The sequence below is a fragment of the Excalfactoria chinensis genome, chromosome 2 (genome assembly GCF_039878825.1).
Source record: "Excalfactoria chinensis isolate bCotChi1 chromosome 2, bCotChi1.hap2, whole genome shotgun sequence".
In the NCBI taxonomy this organism is placed as follows: domain Eukaryota; kingdom Metazoa; phylum Chordata; class Aves; order Galliformes; family Phasianidae; genus Excalfactoria; species Excalfactoria chinensis.
This window is the reverse complement of record NC_092826.1, coordinates 31214479-31238128: the sequence shown is the minus strand read 5'-3', so window position 1 is coordinate 31238128 and position 23650 is coordinate 31214479. Positions and strand designations below refer to the sequence as shown.

Below are 23650 nucleotides of genomic sequence, written 5' to 3'. Positions count from 1 at the left end.
CTCTCAAAACCAGCCACTTTCCCCTTTGGTTCCCACTTCCCCATTTTGACCCCTAGATCCCTGACCACTTCTGTTCTATTTTCAGCTGCCCCTCTAAACCATTTGATTTCCCTATTTCCTTTTTCCTTAGCCCACATACAGCCCAACCCCAAAGGATCAATAAATACTTTGCTTGCTACAAGAAAAACTAAAGAAAATAAGAAAATGCTGCGTAGACATCACTTACCCACCCACTGGTGACAACATACACTGTGCTCCACACAACATTTTTTTAAGCACAAAAAAAGCATCATAAATCGCAAGTGCTTCCAAATGACAGACTTTATATAATCAGACCTGTAACTTAACTGTGTAAGAAGTTTAGTGGCCAGAGAGCTTTGAACAGGCTACACGCTCAGGCCGCAGGTCACAATACATTTATTTAAGCAGCACTGTATAGGAAACCATGGCCTCAGACAGCCACATAAAAGCAGGTCCATCAGTAACTGATGTTGATGCTATGAACTGCAACTACTGACAATACCCAGCAGTGCAGTAAATTACCCAGTTTTGTCTGGACTACAAAGCCCCTGAGTCAGTCAGGAATAGTGAATGCAAAGGTGGTCAGCAGCACTGTCCTGCCAGGGGAAGAACTCAAAATGCCAATTGATACAGTGATACCGCACGTGGGGATAACTAGGAAAAAGAATTTGTTGCAGGAAGGCTGGAAAAGAACAGTGCATGAATTTCTAGCACTGGCAACTCTCACGTATTTAAATCACAGGTTTGTATTTTTGATTTTATTAACATTTCCAGCTTCTGGAGTCAGGTGGTGGTGCAAAAATGTAAAGTTCGTTTTTCCTTTTTCCACTTCTCCCCTCTTTTTTAGGTTCACTAAGGGGCCTAAAAACAGATCAGAAGCACAGAGTGCTTATTATTTCTGCACAGATGAATGATTTCTGAAGGCCAGTGGTCAGAAAAAGAGCTGCAGAGCTCTCAAGCCCCATGGGGACCAGTAGCATTACCCCACAACTAACCACTGCTGCCAGATTTTTCCACTGCTGCCACATTACACGGCTGTGCTGCAACAGCTCCATCCCTGTTGTAAACCACAGGGAAACATCACCAGGTTTCCCCTGAGCAAGGTAGCACAGAGCAGAGATTCAACAGCATCCATGTGACGGGGAGGGGGAGCATCCATTGGAAATGGGACTCGTCCTTATGCATACAGCTACCAAGGATCAAGCGTGCTTTATCTAAAGTATAAAGGAATAAGCTTCACAAGTATTTGTTGTATAATTATTAGTTCTGCTCAATTAACAGTTTAGCCTAGAGAGTAAAAAAGAATTAAATAAAATAGAAGCACCCTTGAGAGATTCTACAAAGAATATATACATCCAATTATGTACCATTTCAGTGATGTAATTCATACTTTAAATTGTGGGTATGTTTATAATTGCATAAGTAGTAACATACTGAAATACATATTAATATTTTCAATTGGGTATTTTTCTAGTGTTTACTTTTCTATGTTAATATGCAGAGTTAAGAGGAGAAAAAGGCCCTTCACAAACATTTTCTGGTAAATATACCAGTGGGAAAGCCTGAAGCTTAGTTTGAAACTCCTTCTAGATTCTGAAAGCAAACCTTTGTGAAATCACTTTAGTTTAACAGAAATTCCTAAATCAGCAAAAAAGAAGTGAAAAGCAATAGCTCCAAGTCTCCTGCTACGTTTAAACTCAGGAAATCTTCCTGACTTTCTGCCCTTCAGTTCCCCCCAGCCCAAGCTCTCTGTGCTCTCACTGGGTACCTACAGCAGGCTCAGAAGTACTTCTGATGGGCCTCACCTCCTCCTTGGGTTTCAGACCCTCCATTCCTACAGATGGGCTATTGAGGTTGGTAGGTCTACCCCAAAAGCTTTCTTTGTCCTCATCCATACTTGACTCGAACTTCCTTAATGAAATCAGCTACAGAAATATTTCCCCCTTGACACTCTTGGCAAAACCAAAATGTGTTTATAAAGTAAAGAACAAAACTGTCATATGAACAATCCCCCTTTAGGGACTGCAAAAATATGAAGCATGCTCTGAAAGAAGACATTGGCATCAACACACATTTGTCACCAGAGAAATGCTTCCGGTTCTTTGCAGAACGAGAAGAGCAAAAGAGAGACATCAGTGAAACACTGCGAGGGCAGGACCCACGTTCAGCAAATTGCTGGGGAAAGAGGTCAAGAGAAAAAAAAACTGGAGCAGTGTGGGTGCAAATTTAGTATTCAGTACTGTTTAAAGCAGTTCTTCTTTGGTGCCCTATATAAATCATATACATAAGAGTACTATATTTTCAATAGTACTAAGTACTATTGAAATGCGATACCCATTTAAAATCATATAATCTCACTTTATTGCAATAGGTTAAACAATAATATATATATAAGCAAAATATAAGCAAAGAGATTTATTAGAAGAGACACTGGAAAATTCAGTTCTTCACGTTAGAATAATCATGGATGAAGAAGGAACCTTATACAGCAGTAACGGCAACATCACTTGAAAGTGACTGTAAATGCTATATCATGTTTAAACACACAGTTAAATTTTACAGTGCAGCTGTCTGGAAATCAAGTCATGTTCTCAGTTGTTTTTTTTTTTCTGTAGGCATCCGCCAACTTGTTTTGCTTTGCCTCATTTGTATGTGTGCGTTAAGCCTGCGTGATCCTTGGGACATCTCCTGAATTGCTGTGCAAAAGTAAAATGCAAACAAACAATCAAAGGAACAGCAAAAGTGTCTAACTGGCTGAAGGCAAAGTCAGATACCGCATTAGAAAGCAACGCTATTGTGTAATGGAAAAAATAATACCTAGCAAACTCTGTAGTTGGTATTACCCTTGAAAATAGTAGATTTAATACTGCTTATGATGATTGCTACGTATTAACCATGGTCACAGACGGGAGGTTTTCCACAGGAGTAATGCTACGCAAAAGTACAAAAGGAAAAAAAAAAACAAACAGGAAAAGAACGAGCCTGCACTCGGTAAAGTGAGTGGTTCTGCATCACAACACGTGACAAAGCAGAGCAGCAAGCGACGTGTAGGCTGTTCTGACGCCTGGTTAACCGCAGGGAAAGCACTCGGCACCACGCACACACGCGCCTGTCAGCCGGTTCCTGTTGCCTCAGCACAAGTTGGTTTTTCTCCCTGAAACCAAGCGATTTCTCAAAAGACCAGTGTCTAAGAAACAGCAGCTATTTCAGTAATCAATTTTAAGACCGGCTTATCCCATGCCTATGAATAAAGTTAGCTGCTATTTTGGGGTTGGCGATTATGCGGTGAGGTTGCTCTTTCATCACACAGCATCCATCTGTCCAGAGCACAGCAGCCATTGGGCTCCTGAATGCATTTTTCTCTCAGAAACTATAGATCAAGTCTTATGGGAAAAACTATGCAACATCTCAGGAAGGTTTTCGGAGGTAAAACAAGGGAGAATTATGCATCTGCACCGAACTAAAATTAGAAAAGCTGCCATATGGCTCTGTGAAGCCAGCAGCACGTTCTTATTCATTAGGAAGCATTCTGCTAACATAAAAACACAAGGCCTTCCTGTGCTCTCCAAATGTGTTTATCTTTTCAACATTAATGCATGATATATCATCAGGCTGCTGAAATCTCCTGCAGTGCATATTAAAAAAGCACAGCTGCACTTCTTCTCAGCGCGTTTATTCAGCATGAGCCGTCTCTGAGAGGAGCCGGGCCCAGCTTGAGCCACATAGCCCTCGTGGTACAGCAGGCAGAAAGGGCCCTACACAGCTTAGCACACCCACAGGGTTCAGCTTCATGCTTCGTACCGCTGGTGGAAGTGTGCTTACGTGGCAGCTGGCCCTGCGGATTGAACTGGGAGACGCCGGGAAGTTGCGGGCTCAAGTCATTGCTTGGTAGTAACAGTGCTTACAGCAGGGTGTGGGGGTGGTGTGGGCACCTGCGCCAACCTCCTGACCTCCCAGTTTCACCTGGGACAGAGCTAGCTTTCCTCACAGTGTCTGGTATGATGCTATGTTTTACCTTTGGAAGGAAAATAACGTTGGTAATACAGTGATGTTTTAGTTTCAGTTTTTCAGCTGCATGTACTGCCCTGTCAGCGAGGGGGCTGGAAAGCACAAGGAGCTGGGTGGGAATAGAACTAGGACAGCTGACCCAGACTGGCCAAAGGGATAGCCCCTGCTGTATGACATCCTGTGAACAAACTGAGGGGAGTTGGCCAGAGGGGCAGGCAATGCTCAGGGACTGGCTAGGCATTGCTCAGCAGGTAGCGAGCGACTGTGCTGTGCATCACTTCCTTTGTGTTTATATATACTTTAGTTCATACATATATACACACACAAGGGCTGTTCCAAAAGTATTGCCACCTATTTAATTATGCTGTCTCACAATGTCAGAGGCAGGTGGTAGTGGTACAGCAGTAGAGGTTGAACCTTCCCACCAATACTCCATGACATGTCATCACTGTGTTTGACAGATAGCAGCAGAGGGGCAGACTGACAAAATGAAGTCTGGCATGGAAGTACAGATGGAGCAATGGTGTGTCACCAAACTCTTCCATGCAGAAAAAATGGCACCCATCGACATTCACTGATGCTTGCTGAATATTGAAGGAGGCCAAACAGTGGATGTGAGCACAGTGAGGCAGTGGGTGGTGCATTCCAGCTGTGGTGAAAGCTACAATGGGTCACTATTGCTGGTGCAGACTTTTACAAGTGCAGCACGAAGGCTATTATTCATTGCTGATGAAAATGCATACCTTATGGCGGTGACTATACTGAAAAACTTCTGTAGCTGAGAATTTCTTTTATCAAATACTGATATTTTGCTCTTTGTATCAGTTAGTTTTAATGGAAATAAAGAGGAGGCATTACTTTTGGAGCAACCTGCATGTATGTATATATGTACTTAAAAAACATATAAATATATACAAATAAAAATATAAAATCATAACAGTTATTTCTCTCTACTTATTCAATAGTTTTTATTTCAACCTATGAGTTTTATTTACTCATTCCTGATTCTCTCCCCCACCTCGCAGCAAATGGCTGTTTGGTGCTGAGCTGCTGCTGGGTTACAGCACAGCACCACTGTAAGGAAGCACTGGGAAGACAATGGATTTGCAAAAAGCTCTGTATGCTCACACACCCACCAAACAGAGGTGAACATTCATGGAGCTTTTCGGGCTTTGAGTGATGTTTGATCTTCAAAAACTCAGTGACAGCAGCCAAGTATGTAACACTTTCCTAAACACTGAAAGCAAAATAAGCACTGAAAAGCCATGATGGATTTAGGAGTAGAAACAAACTGAACTAATAACACATAAAATTAGCCTATTTCCTTTCTGGTATCAGTGCTGACCTTACTCCATCGGTCTTTCTTGTTCCAGTCAGCCTTTTTTTCACCCTACACAACTTCCATTAGAGGAGCTGTCTGTGAAATAATCCCCTTCATTCAGTTAAACTGGAAAAAATTCACGACATCAAGAATAAAAATCATTAAACGCAACTCACCAAGAATAATATTTAACTACTGGACAGAAAGAAGCCTAGTACCCCTGTACGTACTCTTGCTAAATACTTTAACGTGCACTTTACTACATTTTTTTTTCCAGTTTCTTCTCCTTCCCATTTTACTACTTTTTTTTTTTTCAGCCATTACACTACAATCCCTATTCTCTTTCATGATTACAAAACCTAACGGCCTTGAAACCAAGCTTACAATCTAAAGAAAAAAATGCAATTTGAAGAAAAAACAGGACAAGAAAGCATCCTGCAATTCCAGGCATTGCCTTTACAAGTGTGCCTTCCTGCTGTGCCCATCCACCAGTGCTGGAGCCCCCAGTCTCACAGCTGCCACAGTCAAGATATTGCTCTTTTCAGAGCACTAAGCCTGAGTATCACTTCTGTGAAGATACTTCAGTATCTGCTCTAAAGGTTCCTAACTGCTGGATTTAACAGCAAATGCTACAAATCACAACATTTTTATTTTTTTTTTTACAGAAATAACATTATTTGCAGAAATACGCAGCTACAGTTTCCATGTTTCATAGAACCACAGATTCACAGAATCACAGAATGACCTGGGTTGAACAGGACTTCAAAGATGATCTAGTTTCAACTCTCCTGCCAAAGGCAAGGCCACCAACTCTAGATCTGGCTGCCCAGAGCCTTTCTCTACTGTTTAACGTAGCAGCAGAGATTATTCAACCCTGAGATGACCGTGGTGTCACTGCTTTCAGTTAAATGCTGCCAGGATTGTTAAAAGAAGTAAAACTTAAAATCACAACCCACTTGCTGCTGCTTAAAACAGAGTCGAAGAATAAATTGTCCCAGCCAGGACCCCAAACCTTTAACAAATTGTTCCATCCTCAACATGCATCCAAAATACAAAACAAAACAGCAAGTAAAATAATCTCCCTGCTGAGATTATTTCTAGTATTGTTATTCATTAGTAAAGACACAGAAGGACAAGTGTCATACTGCTATTTCAGTGAAATTTAAACCAAGTCTTAGAGCTGCTCTGCATCGAGAAACTATTTCTCACTCAACACCTCATTTTAATCATGATGTTGCTCTAAACTACCACACTGAATGGCAAGTTGTTTTTCCCCGCCTAGGGAAAGAGAACAAATAAATAACCAAAGGAGCTCCCTGTCCATGAGACTTCCATATCAAAAGGCCAAGATCCAAGATGGCACCATGGATTTATAATTTTCACTGGTTTGAAATGCTGTTTAAAATGCTTTTTTCCCCTCTGCACTTGCACTTCCTAAGAATGAGAGGTGGGCGCAAATCCTTGACTGCTTATGGTACAATTTAGCGTATTTTAGAATTGACTGTGATACAGTGTTTAGACAACTACACCAAGTACACAATGCAGATGAATTACATTGGCCATCAGTGTCATAGATAAAAATTCCCTCACTGATGAACTACTCTGCAATCAGATAAACGTATTCAAATATACATAGCTGTAGTTACACGCTTCCTCTCTCTTGCTCTTTTTCTCAGGAAACAGTTTTGCGTCTATCGATATTTGGATACTTCAAAAACATTTATCTAAACTACCTACTTCTGCATACTAACAAATGTCATGCATCCATCAATGCTAAGTTAAAATCCGTTACATTAATATGGCCAAATTCTGAAAGAAAAGTCCAAGCCAACTGACCTCTGTGCTGACATATTAGATACAAGGATTTGGCATCACATGGCTTAACAGAGTAATTATTTTCTTTGGTATGTACTGAATTAGGACAGAAAATGTTACTGTATTTTTTGGCATTTGAAATTTTCTAAGTGTCAGATATTTACTTAATGAGTAACCTCATCTTGTTTTGATAATTCATCTCTAAAAACAGCATTAATATGAATGTCTAAATGGTTGGAGCCCAATGTTCTTTAACATTTTGGCTGAGCTGATGTTTTGAAAGACAAGAAATATGGCAGGGTTTAATAATTTAGCTCAAAACAGCGCTCCATTGCTGTCTCAGAAACAATATATCACTTTCACAAAAGTTAACAGCTCTCCAAAGCATAAGAATCACAGGCAAGATTGTGAAAACAGAGATTCAATGGTTAACACTCTTTAGACTACAATCGGCAAATATAATTGCCAAGCTAATTAAACCTACAGGTTTCCAAAACTCAGGCCAAAATAACTAATTGCAAAGGAATATTAATCTAGTCAGACGCCATTTCTTGAAGCCTTATTCTTATGCACTTGACCAACTGTTAAAAGGAACCAGATGACTCTCCTTCTTTGAACGCCACATCACCATGATTACAAAATATCTTCTTTATTTTAGGATGCTGATGATAAATCTTTCTGACACACCAGATCATTCACAACAACATGCAAAGAGCTTTTTGCTTTTATAAATTGCCATAGATGACTGCAAAATTTTTCAAGAGCCCCAGTATGGCGCACCAAAAAGAAATATGAGGGATCACTGGCTCCCTGTGATCTTTGTGAAGGAAAAAGTTTCCATAATGAAGTGTAGGCCAAAACTGAGCACAGATAATTGAAGACAGCTAAGGAAGAACAGAAACAAGTCTAATTTAATGTGCCCATGTTAACATACAAACACGGCTCCTACTGTTTCCAATAGCTCAGATTATAGGAGATAAATCTTTTATGAAAAAGCTCTAATTCACTGAAAAGTAAAGTTTTCTCCCAATAATAGCTCACTGTTCAGAAATAGACATCGGGGCCCCTTCTTGCTTTTCTTACCCATCAGCACAGGCCTGAGCCAGACATTTAAGTGAGTTTAGAAACAGAAATGTTTCTATTACTGCAAGGAAAAAATAAAAAAATAAAAAAATAAAAAATAAAAACCCCAGAGCTTCCTTAAGGAACATCTTCTGTATGATGGTAACTTAGAGAAAACTGTAAATCTAAATTCTCCGTGAAACTGTGTTCAAACTTCATTTGTATATTCCAACAGTGGCTACACTGCTTTAGGAATGTCAGTGGCATGGTATTGACTGGGATAGAGTTAATTGCCTTTGTAAAGTCTCACATGAGCCGGTGTTTTGGATTTTTGATGAAAATAGCAGTGATAACACATCAATGTTTAGCTGCACAGATCCAAGGAAATTTTGGTTTCTTGGACTGCCATGCTAGAAAGAGGAGCTGGGGGGGCACAAGGAGCTAGAGGAGACAGAACAAGGACAGCTGACCCAAACTAGTCAAAAGGAGATCCCACTCCAGGCGGCATAACGGTTCCCTAGTAAGTACTGGGATAAAGGAGGTAGGTGGGATACTTTGGGTGGCCAAGTTTGCAAGTAGACAAATGTACAATGCGCCCTACTTTCCTAGGAGCAGAAGAACATCTGTCTGTTGATGGGAAGTAGCAAGTGAATTCCTTGTTTTGCTTTGCTCATGCATGCAGCTTTTGCTTTTCCTAGCAAACTGCCTTTATTTCAACCTGTGTGTTTTTGTACTTTCACCTTTCCAAATCTCTCCCCCATTCCACATGGGGGAAAAAAATGAGCAGTGGTGTGGTGCTGAGCTGCTTGCCAGAGTTAAAATATAACAGTCAGGAAGGATGCTAATGACTACTAACATGGAAGTAGTATAAGACATTCTTTAAAATGAAAAGATCTTATTTCATCATGCTAGAAAAATTTGGCTTATCTGGTTGCTAAGATTTACATCCAGACCAATTCATTTTTCAGCTCAATGAACGTTCAATTTACATTCATTTGTTCCGTCAGATTTTAAAGTGGCTACTAATAGATCTGATAGGTACAAACAGGCTCCCTTCAACAGACTGAACCATACTTACAACATAATTAATCAGGCATTATCATTTCTTGTTCTCTACTTTAAAGTCATGAAGCAGAGATCAGCATCCAGTCTTAAATGGCACTATAATTCAATATATTAATTCATAAACAGAAAAATAAAAACAAACAGTATTGCTTTCTCTGTTTTCTTAGTGAGTTTAATCAGCTCTGCACTTAGAAGCAACTTAAAACCTGCTTTGAAAGCAAAGGACACTTAGCCACTGACAACTGGAAGCTCACAGAAAAAGATGCTCCAAGTTGTGAGGCTGGGAACTGCTGTTCCAGGCTGGATGACTCCATTCGGCAATTGTGGCTTTAAATGAAGACTGAGGACTCCAGCCATGCCACTACCTGGCAACAAGGCTGGTAATACTGGTCTGCAGCAAAGCCAGTACATCAGATCAGAAGTCCTAATCCAGAACCTTTTCCTCAGGTCAGCAATTTACTTATTCTCTTGTGGAAGGAAACTTGGGTAGCTGCTTCTCACTCCACCCTTCTTTTAAATAACAATTGTTATTTCTACAGGATGCTGGGATGCTGTTTTTTGATCTACAAATCTAAACTCCAAGCCCTTTTGTAGATCTAGGCCAAAGCCTTGTTAAAATAACAATAAAACACCATCACAAAACTCTGGGAATGTTTTAAATTCTTGAGAACCCCTTGTCTGAGCTTCAAGAAAGAAAGAACGTCAATGTCCATGACCATCACAGAGCTCAGGGAAAGAGTCTTTCACCACAACTCACAATGAAGAAGAGTCATGTTTCACAGAAGTTTACAGACTGTCTTCTCAACATGTATCACTGCTGTATAGTTTAGACTGTGTATTGGTTGTTAATATACAGATGGTAGCAAATGTACAGAAGGAATAAGTAAAGGAAACCTCACCAGTGGTGGTACCTTGGCTGAAGAAGCTGGGGCAGTCCTCACTGGTGAGCAATCTCCAAGAGATGCTGCCTCAGTGGGAGTCAGCCCTTAAATGAGGTCTCAGAGGGGATGGAGTCGAGCTCCACCCCCTCCGGGAGCACAGCTACATCACTCTCACCTGTGCTCCCACAGCTGACCCCATACTTGCCTCAGCTGATTATTCAGAGGTTCAGGCTGTGATTACCAATCTCCCATACAGACTGTCAACTGTAAACACACAATTATACTTTGAACCTTATGTAAAACAGCCCAGCATTATAAACGTCCAGTTAAAAAGAGCAACTCTAGAAACTAGAGAGATAGTGACTCCACTCCCAAGTGTCACGGTAATTACAATAATCCTTCATATTGATCACTGTAACATTCAACAATTTATTAGTAAATTTTATCACATTTCCTAAAATTATTCCATTATATCTTAGTGCAGCATTGAGATTAAAAAACAGCACCAGACAGACAAGGAGCAAAACGAGTAAGACCATCACAGTTACGGTGATGCCAGATGCACAACTAAAGCTACACTGAAAACATGAAACAGAGTAACTGGGGTAGAAATGAAAGAGAAAATATAGAATTATTAAAAAGGAGAGAAAGGAAAACAACAAGGGCTGAAAAAATATATATCTCTTCAAGAGAAAAGGGAGAAATAGGTTAAGATAAAGAAAATCCATTCTACATGAATTTCTTTCGACAACTGGTCAAGGAGTTTTCTGTGTTCAGAAAAGTCAAGGGGGGATATAAAAAATAACTAAAGGTAGAAAATTCAGCTCAAACGTTCAAATATTTCCTCCATGCTGAGAGGGTAGAAGGTCATGTAGACGCAAAGAAGACAGGAAAAATAGTATGTTATTGGCATAAAACACCTCTATATTTTTCCACGCAACACCAAAACAAACAAAACAAGAAAAATCTAAATGAGGATCGTTCTGAGTTTTCCGACCTATATTTAGAATTAACAACCTTGACATCTCTTCCTCCTCTTTTTTCATTTGCAAGTGAATCAATTGTTATATTTAAGCACACTTCCTCTTCCATGTTGAACACAGGCCTGGACCTAACGTGACATAGAATAACCCGTCTCTGGAAGACGTCTCTCAGAAGGATCATGGGAACTGCAGGTTGTTCCAAGTCTTTCTAGGAAACCGTGCCTCAGAAGAAAGAATAACCAGTAAAAGGTTAGTTCTCTTCATATCACTCATCTTCAGATGGCAAGGGTCTGCTATTAACTGTCTAGCCAGATCTTCCTAGCAGAACTCAGAAAGTTTCACCAAGTGATTTCTGCATCATGCCAAAAACTTCTACTACTCTGCAAAATATGCACTTCAAAAGATATTCAAAATCTGATCAGGAGGGATGATGAAACCCACCAAATTCTCCATTAAGTTGCTTCAAATTTCAAATAACTTTCAACTCAGAATCTGCATCTCATGTACGAGTTGACTTTGGCCTCAGACTGCAGCTTTTAGGCTGCACACTGCTTCTGCCTGTTAAAGAGTCCTCTGTGGCAGGCACAGTGCACTTCTCCGTTTTGCCTTGTATCAGCAAAGTTTGCAGGGAAATGCCTTCCTGCTTCAAGATGAATGGAGCCTAAATCAACAGATGTAGGATACTGCTGCTTGTTCAGAGGGACACATGGATACTGTTTTAGATAACAGGGCAATATCTGGAACATCTCCACTTTTGGAGTGTCTGAAATTACATTTACTCTGATTTTTCTTCTGCATTAGCAGAACTTAAATTTTCCTCACTCCATCTCCTAACTGACATTCTCTCTAAACAAGAATAGCTTGCCTTCAGAGGGAACAGGAAGAGTATGTGCATTTGTATATGTATGTTGTGCACGTATTACAGCACCCAATGCCTTGTAAATCACATACAGATGTGCCAACATGCTGTAATGACAAAAGGAAACACGAGGAATGTATGTCTTGGCTCTCTAATCACCTGCCTAAGGTTGTTCTCTAGGAGCTCCAGTGTACACCAGAGAAAGTAAATGAATGTTTGCCATGTCATATTTCAAGCTTCAGTCTATATGATTTTCCTCCATTGCACACTGTGGGTTTTCATAAAAGAAACTAAAACCTGATATATTAGCTGTTTTTCATATCCTCAGTCATTTCATTTGCAGAGATCCCCATTTCTAACTAACTGTGCAGCTGTCCATATATAGAATCTTTGCAGAAATAAGAAAAGGCACGAGTTAGAGCAGATGCAATTATCTTGTTTTCAGTTTGAACACGGATCCTTTGATCAATACCTCTTTAACGTGCTGTGAATCCACATGTTTTCAGGATTCAAAGATGGTACAAAAGGCAGTGCACTTTATTGTGAGTAAATATCATATTATTACTTTTCAGGCCACATTCTTTAAAAATAAAAGAAAAAAGCCATGTAACACAAGCTGGGTTCCTTATAGTAGATGATCTTATTTTGATTGAAGTATCATCACTACTCTCAGTAAATTAATCTGCTATTCCATAAATTAAGCTCTACAGAGAAAATCAAGGTAACATAAAGCTTAGAGACCTAAGAGTCAGTACCTTTCACACTGCATATTCCAGCAGTACTAGTGACTACAAACACTAAGATTCTAATCATAGAATGGCTTAAGTTGGAAGGAACCATCTAGATCCAAAGATCATCTAGTTCTAACATCCACCTTGGGACCAGCGCTCTTCAACATCTTTATCACTGAAAAGGGATCTAGCACACTCTTAGCAACTTGGTTGATGACACTGAGCTGAGTGGTGCTCCTAATCCTTCTTCAGCATCTAAAGGTAATATTTCTAAATGACCAGGCACCAGATGGCACAGCTGGTGGGAAACTGTAGGCTAAAATCTTAGTTCAAATTGTGGAGTTATGTATGTGAGCCATAATTTCTGTGTTTTATTCTTTTTCAAATTTAAAATGTAAAAATGCATTTATAATGTCTGTAGAGTTCATAAACGATTACATGATAAATGGCAAAAGAAGAACTGTAGAGGTCTGAGCTTCGAAGTACTCAGTGATAGTTTAAATATGGCTCGTAAATATGCTATTTCTGAGAAGGTAGCCTCCAAAATCCTAAATTTCAAGAAAAGATGCCTTTCCCTTAATTATATGTTTTCACTACATTCTCAGGAGTTAAAACGTATATTGACAATTCTATAAATACTAAATTAATGAAAACAAAACTTAAACGAAAACACTCCTTCAAGAAACAAAGAAGGAGCACTTTAGCCAAATCTCCCAAAGCATGCGAAATTTAGCAGAACCACTGAATCCTGTATAGCATTCCACACCTCTTGGACCACAACCATCTTTGCAGGTACAGAACATAAGATAAACAACCAGACTTCACTAGTTTTGAATGATTTTCTCTCTTGGTCACTTAGAAGTTACTAAAGAAAACAAAACAAAAATCAAACAAAAGCAGAATTCAAGTAGGATACAAAACAAACAAATTTTCCTGTAACACTTGCCAATAACTACTATTGCTAATTGAAATACCTGTGAAGATTGAACATTCAGTTCCTCTTCAACTTGGAGCCACAACTTGGAGTTATAGCTTAGATTTCAACAGTTTAAGACTTTAAGAAACTCATCCCTAGAACTTTCAGCATCAATGGACAAAGCACATGTCTTTTTAAGAGAAAGACATCTCTGACAACAAGAAATGCTCAACAGCTTCAAGGTAGCCGTAAGACAGACCATCGCTCAGTCATTGCAGGCTCTCAGCCTGCTAGTGTGGGAGGAGGTCCCACCAAGCCTCTGTGGGGAAATACCTCCTCTCCTACTTTGATGAACTGGCCAAATCGAAAATACGGCTCAACTGCATAAATGCTAATGCCAGGGGAAGGGAAGGAACAGGAACTTGTGGCAATGATGAGGGCTGAGATGGGTGGAAGTAGCGCTTTCAACAGCTGCCTCATTTCCTGTGGAATAGTCCGTGCCCACATATCAACATCCTTAGGATCACTTTATTATTGCTCTTAACAAGGAAAAAAAAACAACACAAAAATCCTAAATCTCCTATTCTGATGACAAACAAACAGTCTCATTAACTTTGAGGAACAAGGTCATATTTATTCTAAACAAGCAGATAAAAATTCTAACCATGACTAAGGGAACAAAAAATGACAACAATCCAATAAAATCTTGTCATATGTACAGACATTGTGCTGATTTCACAATTAACAGTCTGGTGATTATTTCTGCCTGTTTTCCTGAAGTGACAGTTTGAGCCCAGTGTAGACAAGCTATGTGCCATAGGGGAGTCTTCAGACACTCTTGCCATAAGTTATATTAGGGAAATCACAACACTGTTTACACAGAAAACGATTATAGTAACTATATAGGATAGTTTAAATGTTTTAACTTATGTGTAGACAATGCCTATTTCAATGAGTCTGAACCATCAGAAACTCCACTGAAATAAGCAGACCCTAGGAAATTTCACACTTGGTGAATCTGTTGTCTAATGACTACATGTCATCCAAGCCAGAAGAGAAACTGACAATTTGCATTACCTAAAAACAGTCTAAATTCTTCACTGAATCAGCAGTTCTCTTGAGGCATGCAAGTATTAAGTCAACATAACAGGATATTTAGCTGAAACGCTTTACGATGTACAGAAGAAGATCAAAGCCATTTTCAGCGCATCACTCTCAGCTGTTGGTAATGGAGACAGCAAAACAAATTCAGTAATGGATTTTTTTTTTTTGTAAATGTTCAGCATAAATTGCTTCACTTCACTGTACAAATTCCTCTGACACTTAATTCAGCCTTAGAATCCTATCAAACGGAAAGCATGGCATATATAACCAATAATAGCCACGCAGAATTCCTTTAAAAAAGATTCCAAAAGTACAAATTAATGTATACAATGGCATCAGTTTTAAAGCTCCTGACATCTCAAATACAATGAACTTAGAATAATCTCTAGTCATAGTACAATTGACTACCTGAAATACTTTCAAAACAAACAACCCCCCCCAAAAAACGTAGTATACATATGCTTTCATAAAAGCCTGATTTTGTAAGATAATTACGCACAGAACTTTAAACCTATAAGTAGTTCCACTGACTTAACGGGGATTAGTCATGTTTAAAGCTAGGCAGTTGCTTAAATATCCTGTGAAGCATGAATCTAAGTTCAGATCTGAATTCTCAATTCAAAGTAACGGCAGCAAAAGTAACATCTCATTACACCTTTAAGACTGTGCTGTTTTCCTTTAGCAAGCAACTTTACGTGCGTACTGGTGTTGCAGGTAACAAAAAATATCTGCTGGAGAGAACCTGTGATTACAAAGTAGTACAGCTGCAGGGAAGCAAAAAACTGGTTTTGCTATCGTAAGTGAAATCAGCAAAATAAAACATATATGATTAACAACAAGTTTTGTTGTTGTTGTTTGTTTTGTTTTTTAATTCATACAAATCCCATAGCTCCTGCATGTCTCTTTTCATCAACTAATATTCCTACTCCCTGTGGTGTTCAGCTTTCACATGGCGATTCATCTTGTTCAAGGTCTGTCTTGTAAGGCTATTCTGAAAACAAGATCTGACAACTCAAAAGTATAAATTACCGGCTAGACTGATAATCACCACCCTAATACCTCTTCCCTGTACTACTGAAAACCTGATACACAGAACACAAAGTCTTTTCAGAAACCAGGTAGAAGTGAAAGCTGGGCTCCACAGGAAAATAGAGTTGACAGATCAAATTGCATTTGGGGATACTTTGGTACAGTAGGTTACATCCCACTGGGAATGAATCTAAGTAACCCAAGTGCATGTCATTGCTAAAAAGGCTTCTGAAAAAAAGAAAGGCTTGAATAACAGGAGAAAAATAAATAAGAGATGCAGACCTGGAATTTAATAACAGGAACTCAGGCGAATTGAGGAAAAAACCCTCGCGTTGTGCTTGAGGGTAGGCCATGTTCTCCAGTGCTCACACCAGAGGGGTGACAGAAACACAGCTTCACTAGAGAAACTGCTCAAGGAGCTTGAGGTGATCTTCATTGTCCTCTGGTACCCAGCGCACTTCTGATATCCATAGAAGAAGGCAAAAGCTCAATTAGATAATGAAAATAAAGAGGTTTCAAAGACTGAACCAGGAGACGTTCAAGCAGTGAAATATAATGAATTGTCTCTGTTTGATAATGCGAGCTATTTACCTGCTGAGACTGATGTCAGCGTGACAGACAAAAGAGCTTTAAGCTAAGGGCAAAGGTTTGATTTTGATACAGTGTTTAATAAAGGAAAAAAAATCAGTTAAAGGAGGATGTAGCAACCTAAAACAATAATGAGAAAGAAAAATAAGGGGACAGTCAGTCAGAGGATAGGATTCAAGGAAAGGGCCCATCATAGGTATGAAACCAGTAAGATCGCTGTGAAACAGTTCAACTGATTGTACGACACCTAATTATAGCTTCTAGGTTACTCGGCAAATAAAGGAACGTTTATCACCAGAGGTCTTCGCGCTTCCCTAAAACAAGCTCTTTAAATTAAGATGCACAGATACAGAATCATAGAATCACCAAGGTTGAAAAAGACCTAAAAGATCATCTAGTCCAACTGTTCACCTATTACCCTCAACACAACGTCCAACTGTTCACTGAACACCCCCAGAGTCAGTGACTCTACCACCTCCCTGGGCAGTCCATTCCAGTGCCTGACCACCCTTTCTGAGAAGTAATATTTCCTAATGTCCAGACTGAATCTGCTCTGCCGCAGCTTGAAACCATATGAACTCGATGTGCTTGTCTACATGTGAACATCATACTACAAATTAAAAAAAAAAACCACATTTTTTTTAAAGAAAAATTCTCAAATCTCCAATAGAACCGTCAAATCAAGATTTGCATGAATTGAGCTCCCGTTTCATCTTTATGCTGAAAACATGTTTTTTAATCTCCATTGGATGACAACAAATGTGCATGAGATCACTGTACGATAATATGGTAAGAGATCTCAGAAAATTAAGCTTTTCTATTTTTTTAAGAAACTCATTTTCCTTCTCCCAAGCACTATAAACATTTCAGAAACCCGATGAAAAACTGCATGCGATGGTTACATCTAAATATCTTTAATTCATCCAGTGAACTCAGTCGCATGCATATATTTATAACTTTGCTTCCAAATTAAAATAAAATGAATCTTTAACATACCACAACTAAAGAATCTTTGAAGTGTATGCTGTGAGAAATGATATAATGATAACAGATATAGTATTGCAAATACATATTTGCATATAAAATATATCCAGATAATAAAATATTAAATTACACATTATTTCCACAGCAAAAAAAAAATCTATTACTCTTTTCAGCTACCAGCCCAGAGAGCTTGACATGGGAAATGAATCTCAGTCTGTACTCTTTCTTTCCTTGCTTTCATTCCTAGAGCCTAGAATAAAGCCTCCTTGTCAAATCTCAGTGGCAGTTATAAAACTTGTTGCCTTCAGTGGCTTTACAAGGTATTTAAAATGACTGCGCTTTTGTAAGTAATTAAACCTTAATGTGTGATTCTATTTATAGACAGAAGAAAATGTGTTGGAGAATTTTTAGTATTTATTTACAAAATCCAAGCTCTTCAATAAAACTTCCAAGTTATAAAACTGAAATAAGTTTTTATTACTTTACTTTTGTCTTTGAACAAAGACTCACTGTGCAAAAACTGAGCAACCCCAATTTGCCCATGTCTGTGCAGAACCACTCACGACATTCAGAACCTCCAATTTAAGTTTTCTCCTACAGATGTTCAGTGTGGCATTGAAACAAAATATTTTATTTATTTATTTATTTAAAAGGAAAAATGCCTTAAATGTAAGACAACATTATTTTTATACCTGACTCTTGTGGCACCTTATGTAAATACAGTATTATATTTGTTATTTTGCTTTAGAAAGATGTACTATTTAACATAATGCGTTTCACCACAGTAAATACCTTCAATCATACAGCACAGAATGGCCTAGTTTGGAAGGAACCTCAAGGATCAGAATCTCCAACCCCCCCACCACAGGCAGGACCACCAACCTCCACATTAAATACTAGACCAGACTGCCCAGGGCCCCATCCAACCTGGCCTTGAACACCTCCAGGGATGGTGTTCATCCCAGCCTCTCTGGGCAGCCTGTTCCAGCATCTCACCACTCTCAAAGTAAAGAACTTCCCTATGACATCCAACCTAAATCTTCCCTCCTTCAACTTAAACTATTTCCCCTCGTCCTGCTGTTATCTACCCTTTCAAATAAGATGCCCAGGCAGTGGAAAAGCCACCAAAAAGATTTCTAACAACATAAAACTTAGATATTCATCATTCAAATACATCAAGTGCAGGATCCCCATTTGAAGTGATAAAATCTCCGAAAAACATGAGACAGTAACAGCAATATTTTCATTATCTCTTTACTACATTTCTTTGGTTAGGTTGTGAACAACAGAAGGAATGCTTGTGAAGTTTGAGCATTTACTATACGTGAGCTTTATTTGTTAACAAAGTTCCTGTTTCAAAACAATGCTGTATTTCAGAATCTGCTGCCACATGAATTCTTTCTTAAAAGGAAAATCCCTTTACATTACTATAACAACAAACAGATGCAAAAAAGCAGAAACAAAATGGATATCAATTATTTTAGCAGATTAATTTGAAATATAATAATCCTTGTTTCTAGACCCTAAGATGCTATTGTGACCACTTCCAAGGCCTCAGTGTTCTGCAATGCACCCTAGGGAGGATTAAGGTCTACTCTACATCAGATATGAGTTTTACAGAAAGATGCAGTTATCTGGCAGCCTAATTATTCTCAGCTGAAGATCTCTGTGTAAAAGATCAACATCATAAAGAGTAGATCAACATCATAAAGAGCAGTTTAGTATCTTCAGCGTTCAATGGTTGCACTATACTTCTACTTGTTGAAATAAACAGCACTCATTGCTTTTTACCTTATCTTTACGATTTTACTTTCAATTGCCTTAGTAATAAAATATTATGAGCATAGAAAATGAAGCATACATTTTGTTTTGATACAATTCTGGCACTACTGTGAGCCCATGATGACACAAGCAATGTGGATGTAACCTGGTCTGATGCACATGAACATTTTACAACTATATGAGAACCACTTTTAAGATACTGGTCTTGACCAGCAATGCCCTGCATTTGCCAAAGCCAGAATTACTTAGAGTCAGATTTTTACACTAGATTTTCTAGAGCTTTTTAGTGAGTTTTGAAGGGGACTAATGGATTTCACTCTGTGCGCTCACTTCCCAGGAAGACACAGTTCTGCTGTTTCTTCCTTATGCCATCTCAGGTAAGGATAAGGAGAATGTGGCCCCTGACAACAGCAAAACAAAAACTGGAAATTGAATGTGAAGTAAGGAAAAATGAAGAATGAATGAAAAAGTAAGGAAATTCTCCTAATATGAGGCATGAGTAACTTCACCAAAATAAAAAATGTTGGCATCCTAGTTAGCATTAAGAAAAGAACAAACCCAGGCAGAGGAACATTTCTGGAGGTTAATCAAACACGGGCACATCACAAACTTTGAAGCAATCTGACTCTGTATTTTCTATTCCACTTCAAATAGGCTGATATCTGGAACTACTGATCTACTTATCTACCTGTTTTAGAAAGAAATCTATGTCTAAATTAAGCAAGAGATAATCTCCAGTTTTACAAATTCCCGTATATAACATGCAAAAGGAACCACTATTTACTTATGGAAACCACGGGATACTGAAAAAGTGAGAGATGTATGAAAGTGAAATAAAGTGAAAGTGTTTGACAACCAAAGGAATTACTCTAAATACAGCTTATAAAGAAATTCCAATTGTCTTTTAAATTAAAAGAAAACCAATATGCACACACTCTGAGGAACTTGAACCGGTCCCAAACACCTGCAGTGCTATTCATGCCTGTCCAGATAGACCCGTGCCATCAAAAACACTTCCAAAAATTTAAAGTTCCTAATTTTTATTTATTTATTTATTTGCCTTTGCTTTAAATAGGAAATATAACAAAAGAAAAAAAAATACAAAACTAATCTTCTAGACAAAGAACAGGAAGAAAACTGTCACGTTCCCTGGTTTACATTTATAACAGGACCCTATCTGGAGATTAGAATAGCTCCTGATCTATTGTAGTTCAGGATGTGATGTCAGAATTTAGGGGACACAGACCATTTAGGCCATAATATCTATTCACATGAACAAAAGAAAGCAAGAGAGGGAATGCAGAATACTTTCATATCCGATACTCTCCTGGATTATTCCTATTTCACGAAGAGTCATCATCCATGTAAGAGTATATCAGTTTTTCCCCACAAACCCACCCTGCTAATTTAACTTTTGTTCAACTACAGCTGATTTCAATCACATCAGATGCACACATCAGTCTGACTGACCTTCCTGCCCTGTGGGTTACTTCTGAATTTTTAGTGAAGGTTACTTTTAAAATGCTGAACATGACACTTAAAGCACTCCGCTCACATTGCATTACAATGCTTTCTATAATGACAACAAAACCACTTGGAAATTTGCTAAGAAAGTCTGAAGTTTGTATAAATACACATATATATTTAGTAATAATAAACATGGAACATATGCATAGTCAATTAACTAGACTTCTTACCTTGTTCTTTTATCTGACGAATTTGCTTCACAGTTTCTTTCAAGATTGCACATTTGTCAGGTTTAAAGTTAAAGTTGTCAATATCATTAAAATTTGCAAAAATCAGCTCTGCAAGTTCTTCTATGTATTTATTCTCTTGCTCACGATTGCGTTTCTCAGTGCTTCTCTTAGGGCTGAGAGAGGAGCATAAAAACGTCGTATTTAATGTCAGTTCAATTGCTTTCTGGTCAAAGATGATTTAAAATGGTTTGAAAGTAATCTAACAAAAACAGAAAGAACTGCCCTCTCTCACTACAGAACTATAACACACATGTTACTCAAACAGAAAGGTTTATTCTTGAACAAGCAGAGCAGCATTAAAAAAGACATTATTTATTTTCCCCTGTAGTCATGTTTTGTTTCAAAAGAGATTTGGGATATGAAGTTCAAAACAAAGGATTAACTGAGGCAGTGGTCACATTTGAACATTGACAAGTCTGCTTCCTCATGTTGCTGAGAATCCAAGGAATACCAAACAGTGACAGCGTGTGAGAAAACAAAACAGCTTAGAAAGTTCAATTAAACAACCCACACCCCCTGCATCTCTTTCTGAAATTACACAGGAAGGTCGTAAGAAAATACGATAAATGAGCAGTTGCAGTTTAACAATTATCCCAGTGTTGTAAATGTACATTTTATGAAACTGCGAAATATTTTTCAACTTCCTGGTAACGACGCACAAGAGTGGTGGCAAAAAAACCTCTTAAGATTTGCAGGATGAGTGACTGAAGACTGTCTGCGGTGATCAGCCAACAAAAGTTTTCACATAGCTAACATATGATCACACAAATTGTGCATTTTGGCACTACAGTGGATCAATAAAAACATTATATATATATAATATATATATATATTCCAACTCTCACCCTCCATCCACAACAACACAGAATTACTGAATCAGTACGGTACTGATCCCTCCTAGCTCTAATGGCAATTCTGTCATTCTCTAAGGATTATGAAAAATAGGGGCTCATTTATCAACGTTTTCTTCCAGTGTCCTCAGACATAATTGTTCTAACCTGGGTCCAAGCTGATCGGGATCCTTGCGCTTTCTTGACTCTGCCCTGGATGGGTCAGAGGTATTTTCTCCCATCCCACTCATCTTGAACACATATCAGCAACTGAAAGGAAGAAAATACGCAGGAAAAATGTTATGGTAGAAGAATTATGAGTTCCTCCATTTGTATTTCTAAGTTTCTTGTTCCATTCCCAACTCCAGTTTTTACTTTGCTCATCTATCACTCGAAATAAGAGTTAGAAAGGTACCAATAAAAATACTGTGTTTATGATCCCACAAAACTCATCCAGAATAAAATTTGCGGTGAGCGAGCAAAGCATTCTCATCTCTTTCGTTGTTACCAATTCTGTAGGAGAAGATAGGTACATTTTGTGCCTGAGTTGCTGAATTTTCATGACAATTTTGTAAGGCTGACTGAGGAAAGACAAAGGAAAATCCATAATGCCACACAACAAGAAAAACAACAGAATCGAAATACATGAAATGAAACATGTATCACAGCTACACGAAAAGACAACACATACAGCTTTGGTTAAAAATCAAAACACGATGTTTGCACAAGTGCAGGTACAATATAGTAGAAACTGAACATCTGTCAACACTAGAGATCACTGAAGAGCTGATAAATATTTTGTACATTTAATCTAACTCGTAAGGAAAATAACCTGCCAGTCTATCACGTGTTAAAACAAAACAGGCTCATTATAATTTGGGAGATAAACAGCCCAGGGAAATCCTGCCCTGCTCCTGGCCCCTGTTGTCCTGTGTGCCTACAAACACATGGAAGTGGTCTGTCCCAGTTTACACATTTCTCAGTAATTAGCAATATGCCAGAGATAGAAAACGCTATAAGAAGAGCGCACAGAGATGATGTAGGTCATCAAAAAGACTGCACAATGCAGAACTAATTCACCATTTGTCCAGTTGCTGCCACGTTTTGCAAGTCTGACTGCAGAGAAGTAACTATGAGGGCCATAACAGAGCAGGTGAGCATTTCTAGGAGGTGATTCATACCATGCTAAAAGGAATGCTAGAAGCACTCATCCAGGATCACTTCATACTGGCATGAAGTGGAAATTTTGGTCAGGTATCAAAACCAATGGGTCCACCACCTCCCTCAAGCCAACATTTCTGCCAGCTCCCTTTCCTGTGCTGATTTTATCAGCCACACTGAACTTAATAAGTGAACTGATGTGGGTTGGAATTGCAGTACCCTTCTCTTTTTCATTTTCTCTTTTTAGATGTTGGCATTAAAAGTGTCGGTTCACATTGTAAATCTTCATTTTCCCAAGGCGCAGGCTGAAGGAATATAATGGCACAAACAGTCTGAAGGCTGACATCTAGGCACTTCTGCAGAGATACAGTCATGGTTGTAACTATATACTGAAGAAGTTTCATTTATTTATTACAAAACAAAACTAAACTAAACAAAACCAGAAACAAACAAAAAACCTGAAGAGTTTGAGGAGAACGTGGCACTGTTTTTCTATATACTAATTGGATTTCATTCAAAACATAAATCAACCCTGAAACGTATAGCTCCTGATCAGCCTTGTACATGGTTGGTACCAGATCCTGTTACAAAAATACCCAGATCACCTTTTTCTTTATAACGTCTATACATACATAAGTATATATCCATGTATGCATATACCATCAGTCTGTTGAGAACAACCTACCTCAAGAAGACCGAGAAGGTCTGGTTCTGCAGCACCCGAGGGGAGTGGTTTAGTGGACAATTGTGGCA

General features: G+C 38.6%; 1 protein-coding gene across 8 annotated transcripts in view; it reads right to left on the bottom strand.

Annotated features, from left to right (window-relative positions):
• The window catches only part of NCOA2 (nuclear receptor coactivator 2), a 191221-nt gene that overhangs the window by 58361 nt on the left and 109210 nt on the right, over positions 1-23650 (bottom strand). For all 8 annotated transcript variants that reach the window (XM_072328564.1, XM_072328566.1, XM_072328561.1 and 5 more), the window contains 2 exons: positions 21905-22006; positions 20847-21019 (listed from right to left, as the gene is read on the bottom strand). In XM_072328564.1, the coding sequence (XP_072184665.1) occupies positions 20847-21019; positions 21905-21987 (256 nt within the window). In that variant the 5' untranslated portion in view covers positions 21988-22006. The remainder of the gene's footprint in view (positions 1-20846; positions 21020-21904; positions 22007-23650) is intronic.